Source organism: Pollicipes pollicipes, unplaced genomic scaffold, assembly GCF_011947565.3.
Source record: "Pollicipes pollicipes isolate AB1234 unplaced genomic scaffold, Ppol_2.1 Scaffold_7231;HRSCAF=8579_pilon_pilon_pilon, whole genome shotgun sequence".
Lineage (NCBI taxonomy): Eukaryota > Metazoa > Arthropoda > Thecostraca > Pollicipedomorpha > Pollicipedidae > Pollicipes > Pollicipes pollicipes.
The window spans coordinates 40,104,182-40,128,813 of NW_023597034.1; the positions used below are offsets into that span (position 1 = coordinate 40,104,182).

At 53.7% G+C, this 24,632-nt stretch overlaps 2 protein-coding genes across 3 annotated transcripts in view; one reads left to right on the top strand and one right to left on the bottom strand.

Moving 5' to 3' along the window:
- Window positions 1-3,277: 3,277 nt before the first annotated feature.
- On the bottom strand, window positions 3,278-16,871 carry koko (cyclin Q). 2 transcript variants are annotated; one of them, XM_037233951.1, is made up of 7 exons: window positions 16,784-16,868; window positions 12,439-12,553; window positions 10,332-10,429; window positions 8,959-9,177; window positions 7,611-7,706; window positions 6,728-6,859; window positions 3,278-3,543 (listed from the first exon to the last, which is right to left on the bottom strand). In XM_037233951.1, the coding sequence occupies exons 1-7, from the start codon at window positions 16,820-16,822 to the stop codon at window positions 3,415-3,417; spliced, it is 828 nt and encodes a 275-aa protein (XP_037089846.1). In that variant the 5' UTR covers window positions 16,823-16,868; the 3' UTR covers window positions 3,278-3,414. The 2 variants fall into 2 exon arrangements, with proteins under 2 accessions (XP_037089846.1, XP_037089847.1); XM_037233952.1 differs by having other exon boundaries at window positions 3,280-3,543; window positions 12,439-12,561; window positions 16,784-16,871.
- Window positions 16,872-17,558: 687 nt separating this feature from the next.
- The window catches only part of Pi3K21B (phosphatidylinositol 3-kinase regulatory subunit alpha), a gene marked incomplete in the record, with an annotated part of 108,473 nt that continues 101,399 nt past the window's right edge, over window positions 17,559-24,632 (top strand). Inside the window, 1 exon segment of the mRNA XM_037234472.1 lies at window positions 17,559-17,722.

Sequence of the window (24,632 nt, forward strand, 5' to 3'; positions counted from 1 at the left end):
CCCTATCTGAGATGAAACATTGAACGGCATGATTAAGACCAGTCCATACAGCATGGCAATCAGCATCTTCTCATGTCACGAGCTTTGGGTGTCATTTTACTTGAGCATCTATAAGTAATCAAACGCCTGGATGGCAGGTTGAATGCGATACGCACGGGTGGGGAGGCAAATTTGACTCCTAAAGATATCAAAAGTAACTGAGCTAGAGGCACCAAATTTACGGAATGGATAGGCCTTTATGCGAAATCACTTGCGTCAAATTTGGCCGAGCAAGGTCAAAGTGCTGATTGGCGTCCAAAATGCTCGCAAACCTCATACAGCCATTGTTAACCTTGATACCTCCTTTAAGCAAACGAACACGTGTGAGCACCTCATTTGACCTTCAGAAGGTCAAGGTGACCAAAAACCTACGCGATCGTTTAGACGTTTGAATGCACATCAAAGACCACGCTAGGTGGCATGTTCCTAAAAAGTTTATCGGATCATCTCTGGTCAGTGGCCTCCTCTGACCTTCATGAGCGATACTGAAACGTCTGCTGACATCCATGTATCCAAGGAATTCGAATTGAGGGCCAAAACCTACCCAATAATAAAGTTCTCCAGCAAAAAAGTTTTGAACTTGGTATGAACTTTGAATCTGATCCATCAAAGTAGTTATTCGTAATCCTACGTAAAATTGTTATTGTTTAAGAAACTATCTCGAACATAGAATTATTTGCTTCACACTTCCCTGTGGCACCGGAGTGAGTCATTCACTAGGAATAACCGCCTTCGCTGATAGACATAGTCTGACTTAATAACCTCGCAAGGTTCATCTATTTTTTTTATACCAAACGATCGGCTATCCTACCGCTTACAGCTGTACAAGGTCTGATGTGGCTGTACCGTGCAGCGGGGATTTTTTCCTACACATCTTTCGGGGGAGGGATCAAATTGGCACCAACCCGAGGACGTCTTAAATCTGACCTGGTCTGATCTCAACAGATCAATACAGAAACATGTGTGTGCGTGTGTGTGCGGGGGGGGGTCAGGTTAGGTTGGGATATCACACACACACACACACACACACACACACACACACACACACACACACACACACCACACCACACACACACACACACGCACACACACACACACACACGCACACGCACACGCACACGCACACGCACACGCACACACACACACACACAGATATATATATATATATATATATATATATATATATATATATATATATATATAGATAGATGGATAGATAGTATAGATATAGATAGATATAGATGGATAGATAGATAGACAGATATATAAATAGATAGATAGACGTATACACATATGGCGAATTTTGTTAAGCTTCACACCAAAGTAATCCCGCTGTCACCAGCTCTTTGATGCGCCCGATCCCGCGTTGAAATAGTAGTCAGCCTCCAACTTCCACAGAAAAAAAACAAGAAGCCCTTGAACAAGTGCAATGCAGATTGACGGTCTGGTCTGGGTCGGGAAAGTCGCAGACGGACCCCGACTTGGGATTGGACACCTTGTCCAACGTCATGCCACGGACTACAGGCGATGGTGTAGGCCTCAGGGACGACCTTTCACAGGCCACAACGACCCTTCAGAGGCCCCAGCCGGGACACACGTGCCAGCCCTGCCGACTTGCTGCTTATCGCCGCTGTACCGACCCAGTAATGGACGCTCAGCGCTGGACAGCCAGGCATTGGACCCGGGAGGGTAAGCCTTGCCGGAATTGCTGTAAAGAGCGAGGGTCACACGTAGTGAGCGGGGCGAACGGTAGGCGAGGCCATGACTATAGCGGCCGGTGTTTGGCATTGCCGATGAGACAAGGAGCTATACTGCTTAGATTAACAGCAGGCTAACGTGCTGTGTGCATTATGGCAAACAATGTCTCCGTATTCGCATCTTTGTACTTCTGTTATCATGTTCCTGGCAAGGTGTTCTGTGGGCCTCGTGCATTGTGCACATACACCTCGCTGCAAATCTTTCAAGCCTTGAAAATTCATCAGCATGAGTATTGCCAACTTAGGGGCTGCTCACTTCGCGTGTAGATAGGAGCCAAAACGCCGTGACGCGACCCACCGCTAACGATGGCGCTGCGTCGTCAGCGCGTGACCCGAACATGGCCAGCGAGGAACGGCACAGATCCGCCGCAGGCGGTACGGGCGGTACAAAAGTTGTATTAGGTCAGCGCCGGTGCACTGGCTAGTGGTCTGTGGAAATTAATTGATCGCATGCCTTTATTAAAACACCAAACGTGCCGTTTGTTTCCGGCATAGCGTGTGCCAACCGGAGTCAGCCTGGCGCGTTGGCGTGAAACATCGGACCCCCTTCCTCCCCCCCCCCCTCCGGAGTACCGCCAGCATCACACTCAGCACTGGTATTTAGCAAATTGCCTGCTTCCGACCACGACGGCTGACCCATAAATATGCATTTCATTATTTTTTTCGTAACTCACGCCATTTCTACGGATGAGGCAAACACGACGAACATCACTTAAGCATCATCATATGTAGTTCCAAATGAATCCTGCAGCCGGCAGCGGGGTTCAAGTCAAGCGCCACGTACACACACTTACACTGGCAGCAGCGCGGCGCAGACGGCGTTTGCCCGCGGGAAATCACCTCAATCTTCAATAATACAATGCAATGCACACGATGAACACACTCGCCAAATTGAACAGAGACGGTTCTGAGCTGCACTAGATGCTATTATGCGATGAGTTATGAATGAGTTAAGTTGACAAGCACAACAGAACATGTTCCAGCACAGCACTTTAGCAACTCGACACTCTTGGACATCGCGAGGCCGCGGCCGATATGTGCGATGAAACGTTCCGAAGGCGAGCGAGACGAGCACGCCACACGGGCCAGGTTTGGTCCGTGCAGGTCTGGTCCACATCACAACAGCCCAGGCACGAGCGCTCAACCCTGTCCACCGAGGACGCGTCGGGGTCGGCACGCGACCTGTCGCGGTCACGTTTTTTCCTCCGGTAGCGGTGACGTCACACGCCGCTCCCTCAGGCAGCGGTGACGTCACACGCCGTTCCTCGGGCGATGATGACGTCACAAGGCCTCCGCGGCCTGTGCCGCGCGGGCTGAGGGGCGTAACCGGGCCGCGTCTGACGGCGACCGTGCCGGGGGGAGGCGCCGCGCCCGCGCCCGGCCGCTGCCCCGACTGTCCGCCGCTCCGGAGACGAGGGCCCACACCGGGCCGGAGGCGGCTCTCGCGCGCCGCCAGCCGCCTTGAGCCGGGCCCCCCGCCCGTGGCACCGGCGCAGTAGCGGCTGCCAGTCGGCGTCCGGCGCTGCCCTCTGCGGGGCTCTCCCTCTGTGGGGCTCTCCCTCGCCGGTCCCAGCCCCGCCGCCCGGCCGACAGACGGCTCCGCTGCCGCCCGCCCGGACTACGAGAAGACGGCACTGCTGACGGCGCCGGTCGGCGAGCTGAAGAGCTGCTCCTCCTGGCCGTACACGTCCAGCACTTTCTCCGTCACGTCCCAGAGCTCCTCCCGTGTGCAGGAGGGACACAGCGTCTGGGGAGACGTCAGGTACAGCATCACGACTGCCAGCCAGAGGGCCGGAGTGGGACAGTCAGTCGCTGGCGGCGCCACGCACCTGCCCGAGCGGCTGTCCGGACCGCACAGGTCCAAGGCGGCTGCAAACCGTGAACCAGCCCCCGCATGATGACCGAAACCGTCCGCCCACTGCCCAGCCCGTCCGGCAGCTCCCGCACGGAGCAGCGAATGTCTTGGACAGTGCTTCAAATCTGGGTAACCTCCACGCCACGGGGTCCCCAAAATGGAGGCAGAATGTGACACAAACATGGCGCAGCAAACTTCACAGCAATGAATTTCCATTGCACGCCAGGGTGCAACGGCCTTAACGCTATGATCCAACCCGAAAAAAGCAAGAAGCTTAATCCAAAATTAGCCAGTCACATTTTCTCCCCGTTCTCTCAACTCAACGCCATAAAATGTCATCGCATGCAATGATAAATGAATAATGACAATGACATGCGCAATGAGAAACGGCGTCACCAATAAATATGGGATTGGCGACAACAAATCACCTCAAACAGCCATGCACAGGACATTAGTGGTTTGCCAGCTATTTACGAGAGGGGCATGACGAGACGGCACATAACTCCAACAGCCCTGGTCATAGCACAGCCTGCACCAGGCCGCAGCAATGACAAAAGCAGCATCGATCCATTCGCAAACAGGGTCGCACGATACCTTCACAATAGCAGCTACATGATTTGGCGACTACGCAGGTCAATGCCAACGTCGGCGGTCTGCACTGGTTTCTTTGTTTCCCGACTGCCTGGATACATCGGACGGAAAAGAACGAAACTGCTTGCAGTGCATTACTCGTCACCAATGGTGCAACAATCACGTTGCTGAGCCCGGTCCATTTAGCATGACTGTTATGCGCGTGGCTAATTGGTCGGAGCACTACTGTAAAATTTACTATTCCACACAAGTGGCTTTTGGTTCCGAGTGCCTGTTGACACGGCTAATTGCATGCACTCGAAACCCATCAGCGACACGGGTTGACCCAGTCCATCCCATCATTTCACTTGCGGCCTCCCTACTCCACAGGATCGTGGAGGGTTTTACGTCCCATGCAATGCTATGACACAGCCGCCTTGAAGGCCAAGCCAATTCCCTTCTCAGGGAATCCAAAGTAGCCAATGGCTCGCAGCCAGCTGTTCTGCCCATGTCAGGCGGGCCAGACGCCGCGCCCGTTCTGGGCCTCACACCCTCACACCTCTGGGCCTTGCACTCTGCCTTACACCCCGAGCCGCTGGGTTTTCAGTCAGGCATCTTTTGCTGGAATGCGGGTGGCTAAGCACTTCCCGCGGCAAGCACGACATCCCCACGGCCGCGGCAAAGGATGGCTCGGATGTGGTCGCCACGCGTCGCTAACGCTTCTCGCTGGCAAGACGTGTATCCCTCGCCACGCGCGTCCGCTGCGTGACCTTGACCGGCGATCGTGCTTACTCGCAGCTGCTGGCGGTGGCGTCAGCGGCAGGCCCACGCCCAACCGTGAACAGCAGGCCTGCCGGACCAAACTATACAGGGCCAGTCTGTGGTGCCGGCTCTGACCGTTCAGCATCCCAGCCGGGTACATGAATCAGACCGGCTTCTCCGCCTCTTCATGACGGAGGTGCTGAACGGGCGAATCGATCGTGTGAGATCGCCGTTTCGTGCCGCGACCACACAGCTGTTGCTCGATTCCAAACGGGCGCGACACGAAGGCCTCGCCCGCGCAGCAGGCTGCAACAGGCTCGGTCCATTGGCGCAACGCCATTGCCATCAGCGCCGCGCGCAATCACCACCACGCCTAAAACAGGGGCCAGACTCCGTACCCACGCCGCAGCCGGCACCGCCAATCACGGCAGACAATGCCCGCTCGCGCCCTTGCAAGCGGTCGATCAATGCCGCGTCGGCTCGACAACAAAAGACGGGGACCGTGTCGGCCGGCCGCGGAGCCCTCCGGGCTGCCGTCCATCCAGTAGGTGACAGCGCTGCCGGCCGGTACCCATTGATCGCCGGCCGTTATCAGACGAGATGGCAGCACAGTGCCGTAACGACTGCCTCGGCGCCGCTCGCCGTCCAGCTCATGGCTACAACAGACGGTTGTCGCTGCAGCATGTACCGCCACCGGCACGACCCCATTTGCGCAGGGGCCGGGGGAGCACAACCGTGAGTGGCACGGGGTAATTGCTCGTGGGGGGGGGAGGGGTGAGAGATGGAGCGCGCGATGGTCGGCGATTATGCGGTCCAACAGACAAGCCGGTATCAGTGGCGGGTCACTCCTCACTGGTCCTGTCTCGCCCCACGCGGGGACTCCACCGCGCCGGACGGTCAGCGCACAATGGTCAACTCACTTCGTGACCGCGTCGTTGCCCCTGCGCGGACGTCATGCCGCACCATCTACCCCGTGCAACAGCTTGCGTGCTAATTGAACGTCGGCAATCTAAGCTGCCATCAGTGCACATCGCGCACATAGACGTCGAACTTGCACGCAATTACCACGGGGCCGCAGTAACCGGGCTTCGCATGGACTAGGCGAACCGCAAAGCTGTTAGCTAGTGCTATTGATTCGTGCAAAAGTAGTTCAAACACTGGGTGGGTACCGTTCATCGTATCAAAACGTGTCGCCTTCCACGGAGCCGGGCACGTACCCGGTACCATGTCCTGCTGCCCTCCACGGAGCCGGGTACGTACCTGGTACCATGTCCTGCCCCCCCCCCCCACAGAGCGGGCACGTATCTGGTACCATGCCTTGCTACCCCCCATGGAGCCGGGCACTTATCTGGTACCACGTCTTGTCACCCTCCACGGAGCCGGACACGTACCTGGTACCATGTCTTGCTACCCCCCATGGAATCCGGGCACGTACCTGGTACCGTGTCCTGCCCCCCCCCCCCCCCCCACAGAGCCGGGCACGTACCTGGTACCATGTCTTGCCACCCCCCATGGAGCCGGGGACGTACCCGGTGCCACGTCTTGCCACCCTCCACGGAGCCGGGCACGTACCTGGTACCGTGTCTTGCCACCCTCCCCGGAGCCGGGCACGTACCTGATACCACATCTTGCCACCCTCCACGGAGCCGGGCACGTACCTGGTACCGTGTCTTGCCACCCTCCACGGAGCCGAACACGTACCTGGTACCACGTCTTGCCACCCTCCACGGAGCCGGGCACGTACCTGGTACCACGTCTTGCCACCCTCCACGGAGCCGGGCACGTTGAGGCCGTAACACTGCAGCGCTATGTGGATGCAGGCCAGCGCCAGCCACTGCGGCTTGCTGTCCAGCACGAAGTCGTCCATGTAAAGGTCCTGGCGACGTCGGACCGTCCAGCGTGCCGTCATGCCGTCCCCCAACACAGGCGCACGCGCGTCTACCGTCACTACACCACAGTGGTTACGCGGAATATCTACAAGTCATATTAATGCATATACAATACGCGCGTCTGGTAATACTCTATGAAGAGTGAACTGATTATTGCAGCATGGATACATGTAAAAATAAGGTATGATGTAAACGCACTTATACAAACGGGACACAGGTTCGCATGCAGTACACTCCGCAAGCGTATGCACGCATACAAGACAATCCAAACTGAAGCAAACTGCACATTTGCGATGCAGGTGCTATAATAACACCCACAGCTGCATGACGCGCATCCAAAGCGAGCCATGGCGTTCTGACCGGCCGGACGCCATCTCGGCCGGCGGCGGTGGCGCACCCGCCCGCCTCCGCCAGACACTCACCCTCAGGAGGGCCCAAGCGGTGGCGCACCCGCCCGCCTCCGCCAGACACTCACCCTCAGGAGAGCCCAGGCGTGGCGCACCCGCCCGCCTCCGCCAGACACTCACCTCAGGAGAGCCCAGGCGGTGGCGCACCCGCCCGCCTCCGCCAGACACTCACTCTCAGGAGAGCCCAGGCGGTGGCGCACCCGCCCGCCTCCGCCAGACACTCACTCTCAGGAGAGCCCAGGCGGTGGCGCACCCGCCCGCCTCCGCCAGACACTCACTCTCAGGAGAGCCCAGGCGGTGGCGCACCCGCCCGCCTCCGCCAGACACTCACTCTCAGGAGAGCCCAGGCGGTGCGCCGGAGCGGCACCTGCCGGAACAGCTCCGCCCCCAGCCAGTCCTCCAGCGACGCCAGGAAGTGCAGCAGGTACTGCCGAGACACGCGGCGGCGGCGGCGTCAGACGCGTCGGTCAACACGCCGTGGTCGGGTGCCGCGCTCAGACAGAGGCCTCCGGCCGCTGACTGACCTCTGTGACGTCACTGTGACATCATGTGTGGGACTTCAAGGTCAGTGCGGACGTGGACAACGAAGCGAACGTCTGATCTTGAGTGTCTTGACGACTTTGAGGAACAGGGTTCACAGTTACAGCTCCCGCCAGTCATAGGTCATACCCATCACAGGGCGCAAGTCCAGTCACTCTCTTTATCTACAAGACTGCATAGCTTGGATCGAGCCCAGCTACCGAAGTCCCCAACCTCTGTTCCCGTCGCAAACTCGACCTCGCTGCTGGCCGTGTTGGCGCATCCATCAGTTCAAGGGAAGATAGTTTTTTCCTTATTTCAAACGCAGGATATGGTGAAGAGAGAGAACAACGCGCCAGCCAGTGAGCATAGCAGCTCTCATCCGTTTCGAGGACATGATTGCTCGATGTTGTGATGCACTTCGGCACCTCGCGTTCTCATCCCTCAGGCGTTTCAATGTGGGGCAAGGAGGGGGGGGGGGGGGGGGGCAGCAAACCAGCTCGCCGGAGGTGCTCCTGCCCGGGATATACTGCACGACATAGTACAAGTCTCCTGCGCAGCCCAGGGGACCCGGAGCCCGTCCCGTCCGCCCTGGAGAACAGAGACGTATCAGCACGGGCCACCGTTGGCTCAAGCAAAGCGCCCGCCACCCGCCGTCATGCCAGCCATCCGAGGAGGCCTCAAGCGGGCGATCGGGCCACGGGAGAGAGCGCCGGCCACAGCAGACAGCAATCGCCAAAGCCGAGAGCAATAGCCACAGCAGGGAGCGATGGCTACAGCAGGGAGCGATGGCTACAGCAGGGAGCCATGGCCACAGCACGCCGGCCACAGCAGGGAGCATGACTGACCGCCGGATGTCGGCTTGACTGGCTACGGCGGCGCGCCGGCTGAGGGAGAAAGCGTCGAGGGGTGGGGGTGCACAGCTCAAGCGCCTATGACGCGCCTGACGTCAGAGCCCGCCCACGCTGCACCTCCCCCCCCCCCCCCCCCCAAGCGGAGGCGCCGCCACACCCAGGCCATGCTCGGCTCACGGGTCTGCTGGCCCATAAATGCGGGGTCAGATATGTCTCCAGATATGTCTCCAGATGTCTCCAGATGCGAGTTGTCCGATCAGCCGCGACAAAGCCCTTCTGTCTCGCCACTAACCCGACACGTCCCACCTTGTGCGGATGTTCGAACTCGGTGCTGAAGCGGAGCATGCGCAGCACCAGCAGCTCAGCCTGGATGAGCGAGTCGCGCAGGTTCCAGTAGCTCTCGTCCATGTCGAGCGGCCGGCCGCCCGGGCGCAGCGTCACATGTGTCACGTTGATGACGTCGCGGGCCTTCAGCGCCTGGTCCTCCAGCTTGCCGGCCAGGTACAGACAGGAGCCGGCGATGAGCTGAGGAGCGGGACTCAGGTCAGGTAACAGCACGGCAGATGTACGGACAGGAGCCGGCGATGAGCTGAGGAGCGGGACTCAGGTCAGGTAACAGCACAGCTGATGTACAGACAGGAGCCGGCGATGAGCTGAGGAGTGGTACTCAAGTCAGGTAACAGCAACAGCCTGACGTACAGACAGGAGCCGGTTCGATGAGCTGAGGAGCGGGGCCCCAGACAGGTAAACAGCACAGACTGACAGGAGCCGGCGATGAGCTGAGGAGCGGGACTCAGGTCAGGTAACAGCACAGCTGATGTACAGACAGGAGCCGGCGATGAGCTGAGGAGCGGTACTCAGGTCAGGTAACAGCACAGCTGATGTACAGACAGGAGCCGGCGATGAGCTGAGGAGCGGGGCCCAGATCAGGTAACAGCACAGCTGATGTACAGACAGGAGCCGGCGATGAGCTGAGGAGCGAGACTCAGATCAGGTAACAGCACGGCAGATGTACGGACATAAGCCGCTGATAAGCTGAGGAGCGGGACTCAGGTCAGGTAACAGCACAGCTGACGTACAGGCGGCAGCCGTTGATGAGCTGAGGAGCGGGACTCTGATCAGGTAACAGCACAGCTGATGTACAGACAGGAGCCGGCGATGAGCTGAGATGCGGGGCGCAGTTCAGGTCACGGCACAGCTGATGTGCAGCTGATGTGACAGGAGCTGGCAATGAGCCAATGAGCGGGACGCACGTCAGGTCACAGCACAGCTGACTACAGGTGGAAGCCGCCGGTCAGCTCAGCGGCAGGAGACATGCTGAGCGTAAGTGAGCGCCCACGATCAGCCGGAGAACAAAGCACGGGTCAGGGAGAGGCCAAGCCAGAACACAGTCCAAATCAGCCGGCCAAGTATGCAGAGGTGACGTAACGACATCAGATAGCGGCGAGAACCCGTCCAATCAGCTGTTCGATTAGTCATAGAACAAAGTGCACGACTGCACCGACTCCATTGGCGCACCTTCCACGTCAAGAAGTCAGCATAAGCGACGGCTCACGCACTTGAAACGGGCAACCACTCCCCTGCACGCGGCGCCATGGACGGGGCCGACCGCAGCAGGACCACAGCGTCCTGCTGCGGGACGTCCCGTCCGTGGCCACCATCCCGCGGCCGCCACTCACGTAGATGTCGTAGTCCGCCTCGTTCACCTCGCGGAAGAAGCGGTGGTAGACCACAGAGGCCGTTGCCACCACGGTCACCTTGGCGTCCAGTTTGAGTGCTGCGGAGGGGCGGACGGTCAGAGCAGGGCGGCGCGGCGGCCCGGCAGTCCCGCCCGCCTTACGCGCCAGGACGGTCAGAGCAGGGCGGCGCGGCGGCCCGGCAGCCCCGCCCGCCTCACGCGCCAGGCCGCTCGAGGGACAACACACGCGCTCACTCACATGGCAGCGCTCCCCCCACCGATGTTTGGTGCCGCATTACACGCCGTGGTATGGATCGCAGCGTGCGTGTCAGCCCACTGTACCCGCAGACGACGCTTGACCGTCAGCCCACGCCAAGTGCTCCGGCGTTCGACACCACGTCTTTATTTTCCTTACTCGGCATATTCTCCGACCAGAAATTCCTGTTCCAATAGGCCTTTGAGTCCCCCCACCCTCCCAGCGCGCATCTGCGGTGTCAATGGGATTGGGTGTGCCGAAGAAGCTTTCCGACCGTATTTGTTGTACAACAGGCGCGGGAAAATCTACTGATCCAAAAAGCATCCTTTCGAAGCCAAAGAGGGCGGGAAAGTGGAGACACATCAAATCTTACAGTTTCTTCAGCTGAAATTGACGTTACGCTGTTACCTTAAGTCCTGCCGTAATACGGTTTAGCGCATACATGGGGTCCATGTTAAATTAATAGCTTTGCACAAATACAGTTCTGATGTTGTCTCAACTCTACCTACGTCAACTGTCGACGCGAATATATCAAACTGTATCTTTGAATTGCTTCCACATCACCTGATTTGTTAAGTTTTGATAGATGGGTTAACTCGATAAGGGTCAAATGGTACGGTTTTTCTACCAACCTCGCTTGGTGTGTGAAAACCGCCTCCACCCGGCGGGGGGGGGGGGAGGGGGGCTCAAGAAGACTGTGGACCATCACGGAACCTGATAGGCAGTGGAGGCCAATAATCGCGGCGTGCGGGACCACAAGCCACTGACTAAACACACGGGCTGGGGGGGGGGGGGGGGGGGGAGACGAGTTCATGTGTGGAACACGAAAGTGGGGAAGTGCTTCCTCAGGGCGGGTCCAACAGCGGTCGGTATGACCTACCGGGTGAGATCTGATGACCTTGTCGGGTGAGCGGCTCATAAGTGGACTCAAAATGTCGGTAGAGTTCCCAGTGAAATTCCAAGCGCGCCAGGCATTAACAAACATGGGAGGGGCATAACAGCCAGCCAAGGGCTAGTAAATGAAATGGGTCCAAGTACGCATCCCCGAAAACGGGCGAAAGTGGACAGTGGACACTAGGCCTTAAAAGCCCACCATTTGCTGACCCTGAAACGGTGGACATAAAGGTTTAAAGCACAAAAATATGTTCACTTTAAAGCTACCAACTTTTTTGTAACTAAAAGGCGAGCAGAAAGACGACACTGCATTCTTCGTGTGTGTCGACCTGCCTACATCCTGGGGCTCGTTTCTACTGGCCTTGCCAACTTCTGGAGAGTTACTGCGCTGTAGTTTATCAAAATACACAAAACGATGGCAAACGTCTGACATGGCGCTCCAAACGCCATCTATTGGCCTAACCAGGAATGAAACGTGCCGTCCCGCACCAGCACACAACCTTTGGCCAGAGCGCGAGGACGACACTACTGAATGGTATAAATGACCATACGGAGAATCACTGCATAAAAGGTCTTCACTATATCGGTGGCCTGTAAAGCAACAAAAAAAAAACAAACAAACAAACAAACGGCTCATGTTCTATCGCCATAGCAGGGCGGTGCCGAGGAGGGACATGCGTTGCCCCCTCTAGCGCCAGCGACTGTCCCACTGATTTGGCCGTCTCAAACGCAAATCACTGGTCTGGGCCCCCTGAGCACCAGCTTTGACCCAGCTCCTCCCGAGCATCAGCTGATCCCTCTTGTGTCATATCCTGGTGAGGCCCTCTAAACACACCACCCGCCACAGTGTCAGGTAAACAAGGCACAAGCATTGGTGCAGTCGCGGGTAAACAGAGCACACACATATTGGTGAAGAACCCATTACGACAACAGGCTAGGTATCAAAGGCAGGACTCACCACATTCATGCAAGAATCTTGCTCCGATGGCCTTCCCTTGCTTTCTCTTGTAGTCGATCTTCTTACTTGGAGCCTTGGGAGATGATGATGGGAACAGGCCCAATAACGTATCCATCTTCGAATCTGTGGCACGTTGTGAATACAAAGGTTGTCTAAATATAAGTGAATCTCATTTTGGGGCAATGTAGAAACTCACTCCCTTTATTCTAGTTTTAACATTTGGTTGCATGAATTTCCGTGATCAGAGCCCACACTGAGCAGGACTTGTTGGATGAGCCCTGACCACACCACCTGATCATTAAATCCCGGGTCAGCAGCAGAATATTGTGGCAAAAGCTCAGCATGCCACAATACTGGGCACGGTCCGTCCTGCCATCTGATGTCACCTGACCTATAGCGAGGCTGCAGCCACCAGCCACTGACCATCTCAGTCAGGGCAGATAGTATTTCAAGTAGCTTGACCCCACCCTACCACAGGCGGATAAATCGGAACGGTACCTGTGACCAGGTACCTGTGACCAACTGAGGTACGGGGAAATTAAAAGGAAGGATGGATGACATGGAATCAATTATTTAAATTTGGTTTTAGAGGACATTGTTCTCAGTCTCTTCTGTATCTTGTTTGACAGTGTTTTCCTAATGTTGTTTGTCTCTTATCTGATGGATGCCAACGTTGTGTGCTAAATAAATAAAAAGCTGATCAACGAGCGTTCGCTCGTCTATGTTGGCGTCCAGTATTTGCAAGATTCGTGAGAAATGCCAGCCGTCCAGTGCCCGATCGATGGGTGCCGATACGTCGCTCCGGATTACGACCCGGTTACCGTGGCTGCACTCCTCACCAGTCACAACAGCAGCCGTGAGGTGCACCTCAAGCCAGACGTCTGCAAGCTCCAGAGCGATGGGAGGGTGGAAGGAATACGATGGGAGGAATATCGTACGATGGGAGGAATACCACGACGCCGCCAGACTCTCCGTTCATCTTCTGAAATGCTGTGAGGAGGCGCACAGACCTCACACGAGCTGCTGGCGGGAGCCTGGCCTCAAAGCCCGAGGAAGGCGTACTCGTCGCTATCAAACAGGTGACTGTGAGGGAGGAGAACGCAACGGTAGCCTGAGTCGCCTTGTTTAGCATGCAACAGGACTGCGACGAGCCGATTCGTGACTTCGGCGCCCGCCTGGGAGAACAAGCAAGCGTCGGTCGGTTCTCAGTCCAGTGCTCCAAGTGCCGTTCGAACGTTGAATACGCCAACGAGATAATCCACGACAACCTCATCAGTAGCATCTGCCGACTCCGACGTCCAGTTGCATATCAGGGGCGCAGAAAATTAGTTGAGCCCCTGGAAGTGTGGTCCGCTTCGAGACAATGGAATCAGGCAAACGTTCCGTCTTTCAACCATACGATTGCCCAGCCACCTCCGCGGCCCAGCCACCTCCGTCAGAACCTTGTGGATGCTGTGGCAACCACGGCCGTGGTCGACACGCCCTCTGAGGCTACGGTGGAGGGAGTGTCCAGCGTACGGACAGACATGTGGACACTGTGGCCGAGAGTACCACACCGAGACCGTGTGCCGGGTCACACGCCGCCCCCCCCCCCCCCCCCCCACACCCCTCCCACCTCGTCCCAACCAGTTCAACGGAGTGGAGGACGACACTGGCGCCACCTTTGACGCCCTCCGTTCGACTATCACTGAGTCAGTTGAAGGGCTGAAGCTAACCGTCATCGGGCACCATGTGTCCGACGACCTGACCGGAAAGGTGGGCGTCTCGCCGTTCCATGCCTCAGCCCACCGTGGAACTGGCAGCCGAGGCGGCCGCTGAGGACCACCAGGCGCTGGGTGTCAGGCCTGCAACCCGCAGCTGCGAGTCTTGCACACGCGCAGCGGCCGACGCAGGCTGCCAGAGTTGATCTGCCAGAAGAAGACCTGGGCCAGTCAAGCTGAAGATGACCGCGGCAAAAAGCAGGACGGTCCGGGTCCTGGGGCCGTCCTCCTAAGGCCATGCGAGGCGAGCCAGCAGGGTTGCCCCACTGCCACCCGGCAGGTGGTCTATGTCACAGACGAATCAGACAAGTTCTTCCTCAGCACAGATGCTTGCGCCGCCCTGGGCGTCACCTCCCAGGACTTCCTGTCTTTCGGTGAGAAGCACCACGGCCCATCCACACCCGCGACATCTCGCGATGCCAAAGCACCGGACATCCTCGCCACCAGCGAAACATCGAATGCGACGTACGGTCGCCGTCGTCATGAGCTGCCTCGGCCCCTCCGCAGACGCTACCCATGGCTCCCAACGACGCCAACCGTACGAAACTGGAGCAGTGCCCCAAGTATGCCCACAGAACGAGTACTTTCAACGTCCAACGAGTCGAGAACCAGTACTCTCAACGTTGCCCCCACCAGCCCCTACACACCGCGCCAATCCGCACGAGACGTGGCACAGCACATTGGCGTCTCGCGAAGATACCCTCCGCAACAGGTACCAGACGGACGCGGAACGCTGGTCCGAACACACGGGACGTTCGCCCCCACTTAGAGAGGGAGACCGCGTCCGCAGGCAGAATCACATCGACACATACCCAAACAAGTGGGATAGAACCGACTCGGTCATCGAGGTTAGGCAATTCGACCAAATTGTGATACGGGTCGACAGTCCGGCAGGGTGACTCTGCGCAACCACCGGTTCCTTCGCAAGTACGTGCCGGTTCGGCAGCCAACACCGCGCCCTTACATCTTCTGCGACCTCCACACATGTAGCCAATCTACCGACCGACCGGCTCCCAAAGCCGATACTTGGCCGACCGACCGGCTCCAAGTCACCGCTCGGCCGACCGACCGGTTCCCCAAGTCACCCCTCGGCCGATCAACCGGCTCCCCAAGTCACCACTCAGCCGACCGACCGGCTCCCCAAGTCACCACTCGGCCGACCAACTGACTCCCCAAGTCACCATTCAGATGGCGCACCCGGCGTCTCATCCTATGCCCCAGTCGGGGGCCACCAGTCAACTCACACGCCTCTCAGATGTGACTCCCAAACCTATGACACCATCGGTCCAGCCAGTCCCCGATGGGCACGTCGACGACTCCGACGACTCCCGTCACCGACCCAGCGCAACATAATCACCCCGAGCTCAGTCAACACCCCACTTAGGCACATAGCCCATGACACTGGAATGGCGCCACCATACAACTGCATCTGAAAATGCTCCCAGCCTCCACATGAGACTATTGATGCTGTACTTTGGACTTCCATCCACATCCCTTGCTGACAAACAAGTGTCCAGCCCCAGGCTGCCATCATGCCTGAAGCAATGACCAATCCACTTTGACAATTACATATAAAACCCTCAGACTTAGGGGGCAGGATACAGAGACTAGGGGAATGAGGAAAAATGTTTTGAATCTCATCTGTTTCATGTTTGGCAGTGTTTTGCTAATGTTGTCTGTCTCTTCTCAGATGGATCCCAATAATGTGTGCTGAAGAAATAAAGAGCTGGTCAAAGCATTTAGGTAGGCAGCAGAGGTAGGTGGCAGAGATAGGTCAAGAAGCATGGAAGCAAAGCTAGTTTCTGTTTTCTAAGTTCTAAGGTTGAACAAGGAGAGAGGCTTCATTACCTGATGGCAAGATGTAATCAGGGGGCAGCAGTATTTATTATAGAAGGGTTGAGCAATATGAGCTCATATAAAAAGTAAAGGGACATGTACTTCCCAGCATGCAGGGACAACATCACAAGTTGATACAACACACATATCATGATGTAGCGACAAATATGCCTGAGGTTTCTGCATATCTGGAGTAATCCACATGCACCAAGATGACACCATGGCTGCAAAAGGTGTGTGCTGTCTAACAGTATATACCCCATCTTAGAAAAGTGATGGACCAGTGGACAAGATATTTCAGGTAGATCCAATCTTGTCCAAGTGGGGCAGACAGCCCCTGTGCTTGGGGTTATGACTGATTTGATGACCAGGAGAGGGCCCTACAAAATTTGCCTCATAATCTAGCTTGTGCCTGTTGACTGCTACCTTTTCCTATTGCTCTGCTCAAATTGGTTCAGCATCACGATAGGGCAGACATTAACATCGAACATCTATGATTACATCTTTACATTCATACCTTTCTATTGACATTCACATCATTACATTCTGGGGAACCATAAATAAAATTGGGGGGGGCGGGGGGGGGGGGGGGCGGCACAACATGAAGTCATGTGCTTCATGTGCGATGCTTAAGATGCAAATCACGTGTCATGCGAACAAGTGACATAGCATTTATCTGCGGACTGTGATGAGCTCACGATGGTACTGAAAGGACATGGAAAAGGCTTGGAAGGAGCAACATAACCCACCCTAAATTCACACGCTGACCGACACCCCTGGCAGGGCATCTGGTAAAATACTACACGAATGCAGCATGTTTTACTCGAAAAATGAAGCTTTTAAATGGTCTTTGTTGCGTCAATTTGACAAACACGACCTAGCCGGTATTTGAGGCTTCTTTGAAGGTGAAAAAGAGCACCGTGGTGACCAGGATAAAAACAAATCTTGTTCGACAAGTCGCGTACGTCAAGTTGAAAATCTGAAAATAAAAGCGTTTGTGGAATATCTTTAGCGCTCCATTTTATAGTTCTTTGCATCAGATACCTTAGATTTACAAACTCTGGGGAATTATGCTAATGGTTGGTGTCGTGATCTGCCACGTTATGAGTTGTTGTGCCGAAAGAAGCCGAGCTTAGAATCCTCCTGGGATTTACCCCGTTCATCACCCTGTTTTCTGCTTTTTTGAACTTTTCTCTCCCAAAAGTGGGCCTTAATACGCATGCACAGTTTGAATCGAGCATTTGCTGAACGTCAAGACATTCATGGGAGAGTATTTTGAAGAAAAATTATGACATTTGAAATGTTTAGGAAATTTATCTTTATGATGTTCAACACTTCGAAATTTTCACAAAAATGATTTTAGATCTATATACTAACTCAAAATTGGGTGCATCCTTATCTGAGCCTGAGCAAACTAATGCGGCTAATTAATTACACGCGATTGCTTGTTTCTTTTTTTTAGTATTTTGAAGGCTTCCAAAATGTGCTACCAACTTTGAGACGCCGGCATTCGTGACAAAATAAATGACCGCAAAGGGTCGGGAAGACGCAGAAAGTAGGTCGTTACTGTTTGAGTAGTGTGTGCGTTGATTGCAATCGAATATTTGCAGTTAAAAGCGGATTTTACGTGTCTTTGAAAAAACTTGCTTAGACCAGACCGTCTTGTGCTGTGTCTGTCAAAGTAGCCGGTGAGTACCTTTCTGTTCACCACTGATTGACACGGTAAGAACTGGAGGGGCTTGGATTTCTTGAACATTTCTTTCATGTGGCATCCTCAGGGGTGATGTGATATATAAGAAGGCCTAGGAATTGTCACCTCCAGTTTATTAAGGCTCAGGTTTTGCATTTTGAAAAGGGAAGGCACCATAAGTTATTTTCCAATGTGCAGCTTTGTTAGGCACTTTTGCCAAAAAAGTGCCTGCATTATCAAACATGTCTAGCATAGCTGCAAAATTGTGCTAGCAGTTTCAGCACATGCAGGCTGCAAATCAGTAAGTACCAGATGAAAAGGTGCATGTTATGCCAGGTGTGTGTAGCATAGCAGTATCAGCAGCTTTGCAACAACAATTCAAACTCAGGTACAACTAAAGTATGAGCACTGAGAGTTTGGTGTTTGGATACCATCAATATCAGAGTACAGAAAGGTAGTTTTTCAGGAAGTTCCAAGGGCCAGGTAGTGGTACTGCCTAAATAATATCAGGCAAAAATACTCAACACATTTTTCAAGATGGAAACAAACTGAAAGTTCATTGCAACTTGACATGATTTTAGTTTGGTGGGCTAGAGGTTGAATGTAGGGGCATGTTGTGGGAGTCCAGGTCATTGTATGTTTTTCGGACTGGCTCAAGCCTGCTGCTACAGGAATCAGTGCATGGTTAGTTTCAATGCCTGAAGCAGACAGCAAAAAATAAATTGTGACAGTTATATTTATTTAAGAGCTATGTTTTGGCAATTTCATGTTGGCATGCATACAGTTAATCTAGGTTCATTGAGTTTTTGCACATAGCCTTCACAATTGACAGAGAGACAGTGTCCTGGGGCACTATTCAAGCTGATAACAATTTTATGCTCTGATTAAGCATGTTGTGCAACCATGTTAGAGCATCAATATAGTAGCAACAATTTATGACACATGCGGCAAGCATGGGTTTCCCTGTCTGGTGCAGTCACAGCCAATTTCATCACATGGGAGTCAATGTGTGACGGCATTATTATTTTATGCTGTGAGAGCAGCTTCAAGTGGAAAACTCCTTCCAAACTTTCCAAGCAAAACCTAGGCGCAAATTTAGCATCACTTAGCGTAGGTTGAGAGAAGTGCATTTGTGCACCGTATACAGGGTACTGGAATTACATAGGGATCCCAGCTCAGTGGGCATATTTTTTTCTGGCTGGTATGCCATAGCACCCCTTCTTTACCAGAATGTTTAATAATAACCTACTCATAATAATGCTCAGAAATAAACTCCCAACTAAGATTTTGTGCTGTTTTTTTTTTGGAGGTGTTCAGAAAGTGGATGTGCCAAAACGTCTTTTTATATCGTGATCGTGACAGAATTGAACCCATGCTTGTGTTTGCCTATGTTCACCACTAGTTTTGGTTATGTAGACAGTCTTTTTAAGTTGAGGGCAATAAAGTACCCCTCAAATATCTCCCAAGAAATTTGCCTAAAAAATTAAGGATGACATAGTCACTGAATCATAGTGCTTATGAGGCAGATGTGTCTTGTGAAAATTTTGCAGGCTGTTTTGCCATATTGTAAATCATAGATGATGATCTATATTTCTAAAATTTGTGTTACCATCTACTCATGCATATGCTTGCATTTTCATGCAGAGTATTCAAGCATTTGCATTTTTTCAGATACCAACTGCTCATTGGAGTAGATTTGTGGATGGAATGCATGCTCAGCTTTAGGACCTTGATGAGAGTGCAGCCAGCTGTTGCATGCTTTTGTTGTGGTAGTCAACTGTTATAACAAAAAATTGTGGAAGTGTAATGTCTGCCATACTTAGCTTGTGATGTCATTCAGATGGGCATTGATAACTAGCTTGCTTGTGAAATAAGGTGTAAATGATATTCAAAAAGTAATGGTGATGCATAGTTGCAGCCATTGCTCAGGTCATCATGTGACCTGGCATTTTATTTTACATTTGGTTAGTTAATAGCCAATGATGAATATTTCTTGGCAATACTATGACATCAAAGAATGGGGCAACTAACTAGCACAACATCAAGTGGCACCAGCCATCCACAGCATCACTCAGATTGTCACACACTGTGGTACATCCATTGTCAGATATGTATATATATATATATATATATATATATATATATATATATATATATATATGAGATGTTAGCCATCTTGCCAGATACATAGCCAGATATTAGCCATCTTGATATGCTGTTTGTTGGTATTTAAATTTTAAAAAAGATCTTTGAAACTCATGACTTGTCATGTCCTGATGCTCAAGTAGTGTGAAATCTGAGCAGCATTCTATCAACAGAAAATCAGAAAAGCTGTTACAGTAATGCCTGCTTTAGTACCCCCTCCCCCCATTATGTTTTTAAGATGTGGCAGTCTCTTAACCAGTGGTAAAGTGACAGTCTTGACCACATTCAGTGTTATGTAACTGATGACTTGCCAGTAAGAGGTCTTCTTCTTTATTTTGTATATCATTTTGTGATTTTTCCATGATAGATAACTTGGTCCACAGTCGTGAGGTGCTTTGCATGTGTGTTGCTATTTTTGTTCAGCTTCTTCATGTGTTAATAACCTTGTTTTTACCACACAAGAATGTTGGTGTGCTACCCCCCCCCCCGCCCCCCCTCCAGCATGACCCTCAATCTTTTCAGGGAGGGCTCCACTTCCTGATTCCTCCTGGATTATCTGCTGGCAGCATTCTTGCCTTGACTTCTTTGAGCTGGGATTCTTGATATTAATGGGTGAATGACAATACTGTCATGTGGTGTAAAAAGCCCCAGCTGCACATGTGATGTCACAATATTTGTTTTGTTCTGCATTCCTCAGAGTCAAAGGCTGCATTCCAGGGCTTGCAGAATCCTGCACACTCTCTTCATGCACACATTTCAAACCTGTTAGTTAAGCACATTCCTATAGCCTAGAAACTTATTGAAGAAATAGATGCCCATGAAAAGTGATAGTGGAAACTACATTTTACAAGCCAAAGTGCATGGGATTCCCCCAAACCACTTCCGTAGTCGTCGGGCGTGTATGGTGCCTGCCACTGACTGCTGGTGGATTATCAGTCCAGGCCACGTTTCCAGACCTGCAGAAGAAGCTTAAGAGTAGAGTTTTCCATCAATGCCATGATAGATAGGATGTCTTTTTCGTGACCAATTGTGAAACAATCATATGCTGTGATAAAAAATGCTTACCGCATGTGTTTTATTGACACTCGTGCAAGAGCTTGAGTTTGATGCATTCTTCATTGATTTACGTCTGTTTTTGGTTGAGAGTTATTATAGAGAAAAGTCCTCATTGGGCAGAGGTCCAACAAAGACGAGACTGATGGTTTGGTTGACAGCGATCTCACCAGGGACGTAAAAACCTCTGCATTGTGTCCCATGCTATGTGAGCATGTGGGCTTCGAATGAGATATTGATGAATCCCTTCTAGGTACGTGTGGTCACAGCAGAGGGCACCATGCTTACTGAATTTAAGCAGTTGTCCGTTTCATGACCGTAATTTGGATCATCTAGCTTATGCTTGATTTGACTGGTCTCAAGTCGTGGTACGTGAGTACACGAACACAATTTTGTGGTGAATCATGTCCACGGCTGGGTTTTGGCTAAGTGTGCACATTTTGCAGGCTTTGCAGCACCGCTATGAGTTCATTTCGGAACAAGCTTTTGCAGGTTCTAACATACACACCCGGCCTTTTTGTGAAGTAACTAGAGTATGTGAATATTTACCGAAATGGTTCCCTATGCCGGGCGGGCCCCACTGGTTCGTTGCCAAGTGAGCACCAAATCCAAACAGTTTGTCCGGACAAACAAATCGCCGTCTGGGACCTGAGCCGCGCCGCGTCCTTGGGTGTATCATTTGAAACTATGCACATGTCTGAAGCCGAACGCTGAGCTGTGGTGGCACAAAATGAGGCACAGAACCCAGCATTTCAGTATATCAAAACCACTCAACGACTGCTGGTCCCCACCGCATGCACGATGTTATGCTCTTACCACCAGCCAGGTTCCAAATTGCCCCGTCAGGTGCTCGTAAGCACACAACGTCCAAACAGGCCAGAGCACTGTCAGTGAAATTCCGTCATGCCATTTGACCAGGGCTTATCTGTGGAATGCAGCGTCGTGGTGCCGGTGCGGCGGCTCGGTCCCTGGCGTCGGAAGCACGGTCCCTGGCGTCTGTGGCTCGGTCTCTGGCATCCGTGGCTCGGTCCCTGGCGTCGACGGCTTGGTTCCTGGCGTTGGCGGCTCGGTCCCTGGCGTCGGCGGCTCGGTCCTCTGGCATTGTGGCTCGGTCCCTAGCGTCGGAAGCACGGTCCCTGGCATCGGCGGCTCTGTCCCTGGCGTCGACGGCTCGGTCTCTGGCGTCCGTGGCTCGGTCCCTGGCGTCGGCGGCACGGTCCCTGGCGTCGGCGTCTCGGTCCTTGGCATCGGCGACCCGGTCCCTGGCGTCGGTGGCTCGGTCCTTGACGTCGGCGACCCGGTCCCTGGCGTCGGTGGCTCGCTCCCTGGCGTCGGCGGCACGGTCCCTGGCGTCGGCGGCACGGTCCCTGGCGTCGGCGGCACGGTCCCTGGCGTCTGTGGCTCGGTCCCTGATATTTATGGCTCTATCCCTACCGTCCGTGACTTTGTCCCTGGCGTCCAGGTATGGTGTGATGTGTCTGCACTCTGTTACCACAAACGGCGACCATGTACTGAAGTCGTGGCGTCACCGAGCTGTTGTCTTGTCACTAAGCCGTTTCAGCTGGCATACTTGCGCATGCCAATCGGTGCTTAGTCATGAAATCGTTGTTCAAGACACATTTGAAATAACTTTCCACTCTTGCACATGTGGTGAAGAAAAGAACCTTTAAAGCTTGAACACCGAACCACAGCCCTGAATACTGTAACGTGCAGGTGATCGCCCGATTTTGTGTTTTTTGCCCTTGGTTTGAACCTTTTTCATTGGATGTGTTTGTGGGATCAGCGCCGGCCCAGAATAATGCTCGTTGTGTGAACCTGACTTCACCATCCAACCGCGAAATGCTGGATCAACGGCAGGGGTTTTATGTGGAAAGTTTAGCGTGCCGCGATGCTCGGAATGGTGGCACGAGCAGCTCTCTTATTTCTGATGGGAAAATATAATTCTCCGAGATTACTGCTCATGACTGTCTGAAACCCGGTGCGGTTTCAGGAACTTGCCGCTTATCAGTTTGAAAAAATCGATGACGTATCGCGGCAAATGCACGATGGCTCAGAGCAAAGCGCTTCTTCCAAACCGTTACTGAACAGGGGATTCCGTTGTTAAGCAGAGATAGACGACCGGCAGCCGCACGCACGTGATATCCTGCGGTCAGTTCCCCAATATTCGGCCACTTGTGCGGCAGGAATGTCGATATTTTTTCCTGCTGTAGCACCCCGACTTTGGGTTCACTGCGTATGGCCCCTCCCCTTGCTCAAAATCGGCCAATCAGCATCGAACTGGGCGGCTTTAAAATCAGTAGCTAAGCGCCTCAGGCTTGACAAGTGGGCTGAGAAGGTCAGATGTCCGAGTCGGGGTCAAAGGGCAACGGGTTAGCGCCCATGAATTGCGTGCGTGGACCGCCAGAGAGTCAGAATTCTGGTAGCATGAATTTATATTTACATCCTGCACACCCTACTGGATGAATTTTGGAACGCTGCATGCAGTGTCCAGCGGTGGCTGACTGTGCGCTGGATTAGTCTCGTGGGGCAAGCGGATGGACGCGTTCATCAGCGGGAGGCTGAAAGGCTCAGCCAGGCTTCGGCGCTGGCACGGAGAAAGCGAGCTGGATGACGCTGATCTCGCCGGACAGTTCGAGGTTCTGCAGGCGCTGGACGCCTGACGCACGGGCTGCCTTCGAACCGGCAAAACAGCCTTGATCGTGCGGTCAACGAATTTGTTGGGTACATTGCAGCTGAACACCTGGTGCCTGAACCGGGTGAAGTCATGCAGCTTTCCAAAACCACAGTAAATCGCAAGGCGGGGAAGTTCAACGTGCAATGCCAGATTTCGGTCGGTGACTGGGAGCCCCATGGCCTGCAAGATAGACCGGAGATAGCGCGCCTGTCTGCACCGCACGCTGCATCAAAGCGAGGCGGCGCGGGCACCGTACGGCTGCGTCCAAACACTTAAAGCATCTTGGAGAAATCAACGGCCGCCTGGCAGCAAAGTCGATCGAGGCTGAAAGGCGTTAGGTTTGATGGTCCGCCTGACGTTTGCGGCAGTCGCGTGTCATAGTGTGGTAGACAGAGAACCAGTCGACATCCGGCAGCTGCGGAGGAGACGTGCCCCCATCAACGAGACTGGGCCAGTCGGAAGGACCCGCATGTTGCAGGCCCATTGCCTTGCCGAGTATGCCGTTGGAAGCGAGCATCGCATGTTTCATCACGGGCGGAACAATTGCTCGGGCTATCGCCCTCGGTTGGTGTGTTTGCATTTGCACTGGACTGGGCACACTTATTACATTCAAGTGTGTTATTAGTTCAGTGTGTATGTGTCAGGTGTGCATGACTTCCCATATGAAGCCGATATTCCGGACAGTTACTCCATCTTTGATACTAATGCCTCGTCTCAATTCTTTCGTGAAATTGCATATTTCCTAGCCTGGGAGGCATCGCCCCCGGATGTGCACGCGATAGCGTCCAAATGCACGCCTCTCCAGACTCGCTTGTGATCTGGTCTTGCATGCCTTCTCCACATTGGAGCCGGCTGAGTACCTGTTAAGCCGTCACACTATGTCGTGGGTACCGCGTGGTCTGAACCCCTGGGCCTTGCCCCTGAACCCCTACTTTGCCCCGTTTCGCCGCTTTCTCTCTCCTCCGCCTGATGCAGACCGTAAGCCTGCAGCGCCCCGCACTGCTGCAACCACCGCACTGTCCTCGCTGTCGTGTCC

Coding starts and splice junctions, on each gene's coding strand:
- koko (XM_037233951.1), bottom strand. CDS start 16,822: ATGCCCTGCCAGGGGTGTCGGTCAGCGTGTGAATTTAGG. Junction 12,554..16,783: donor GGTCAGCGTGTGAATTTAGG/GTGGGTTATGTT, acceptor ACAGATTCGAAG/ATGGATACGTTATTGGGCCT. Junction 10,430..12,438: donor AAGATTCTTGCATGAATGTG/GTGAGTCCTGCC, acceptor GCCCCTCCGCAG/CACTCAAACTGGACGCCAAG.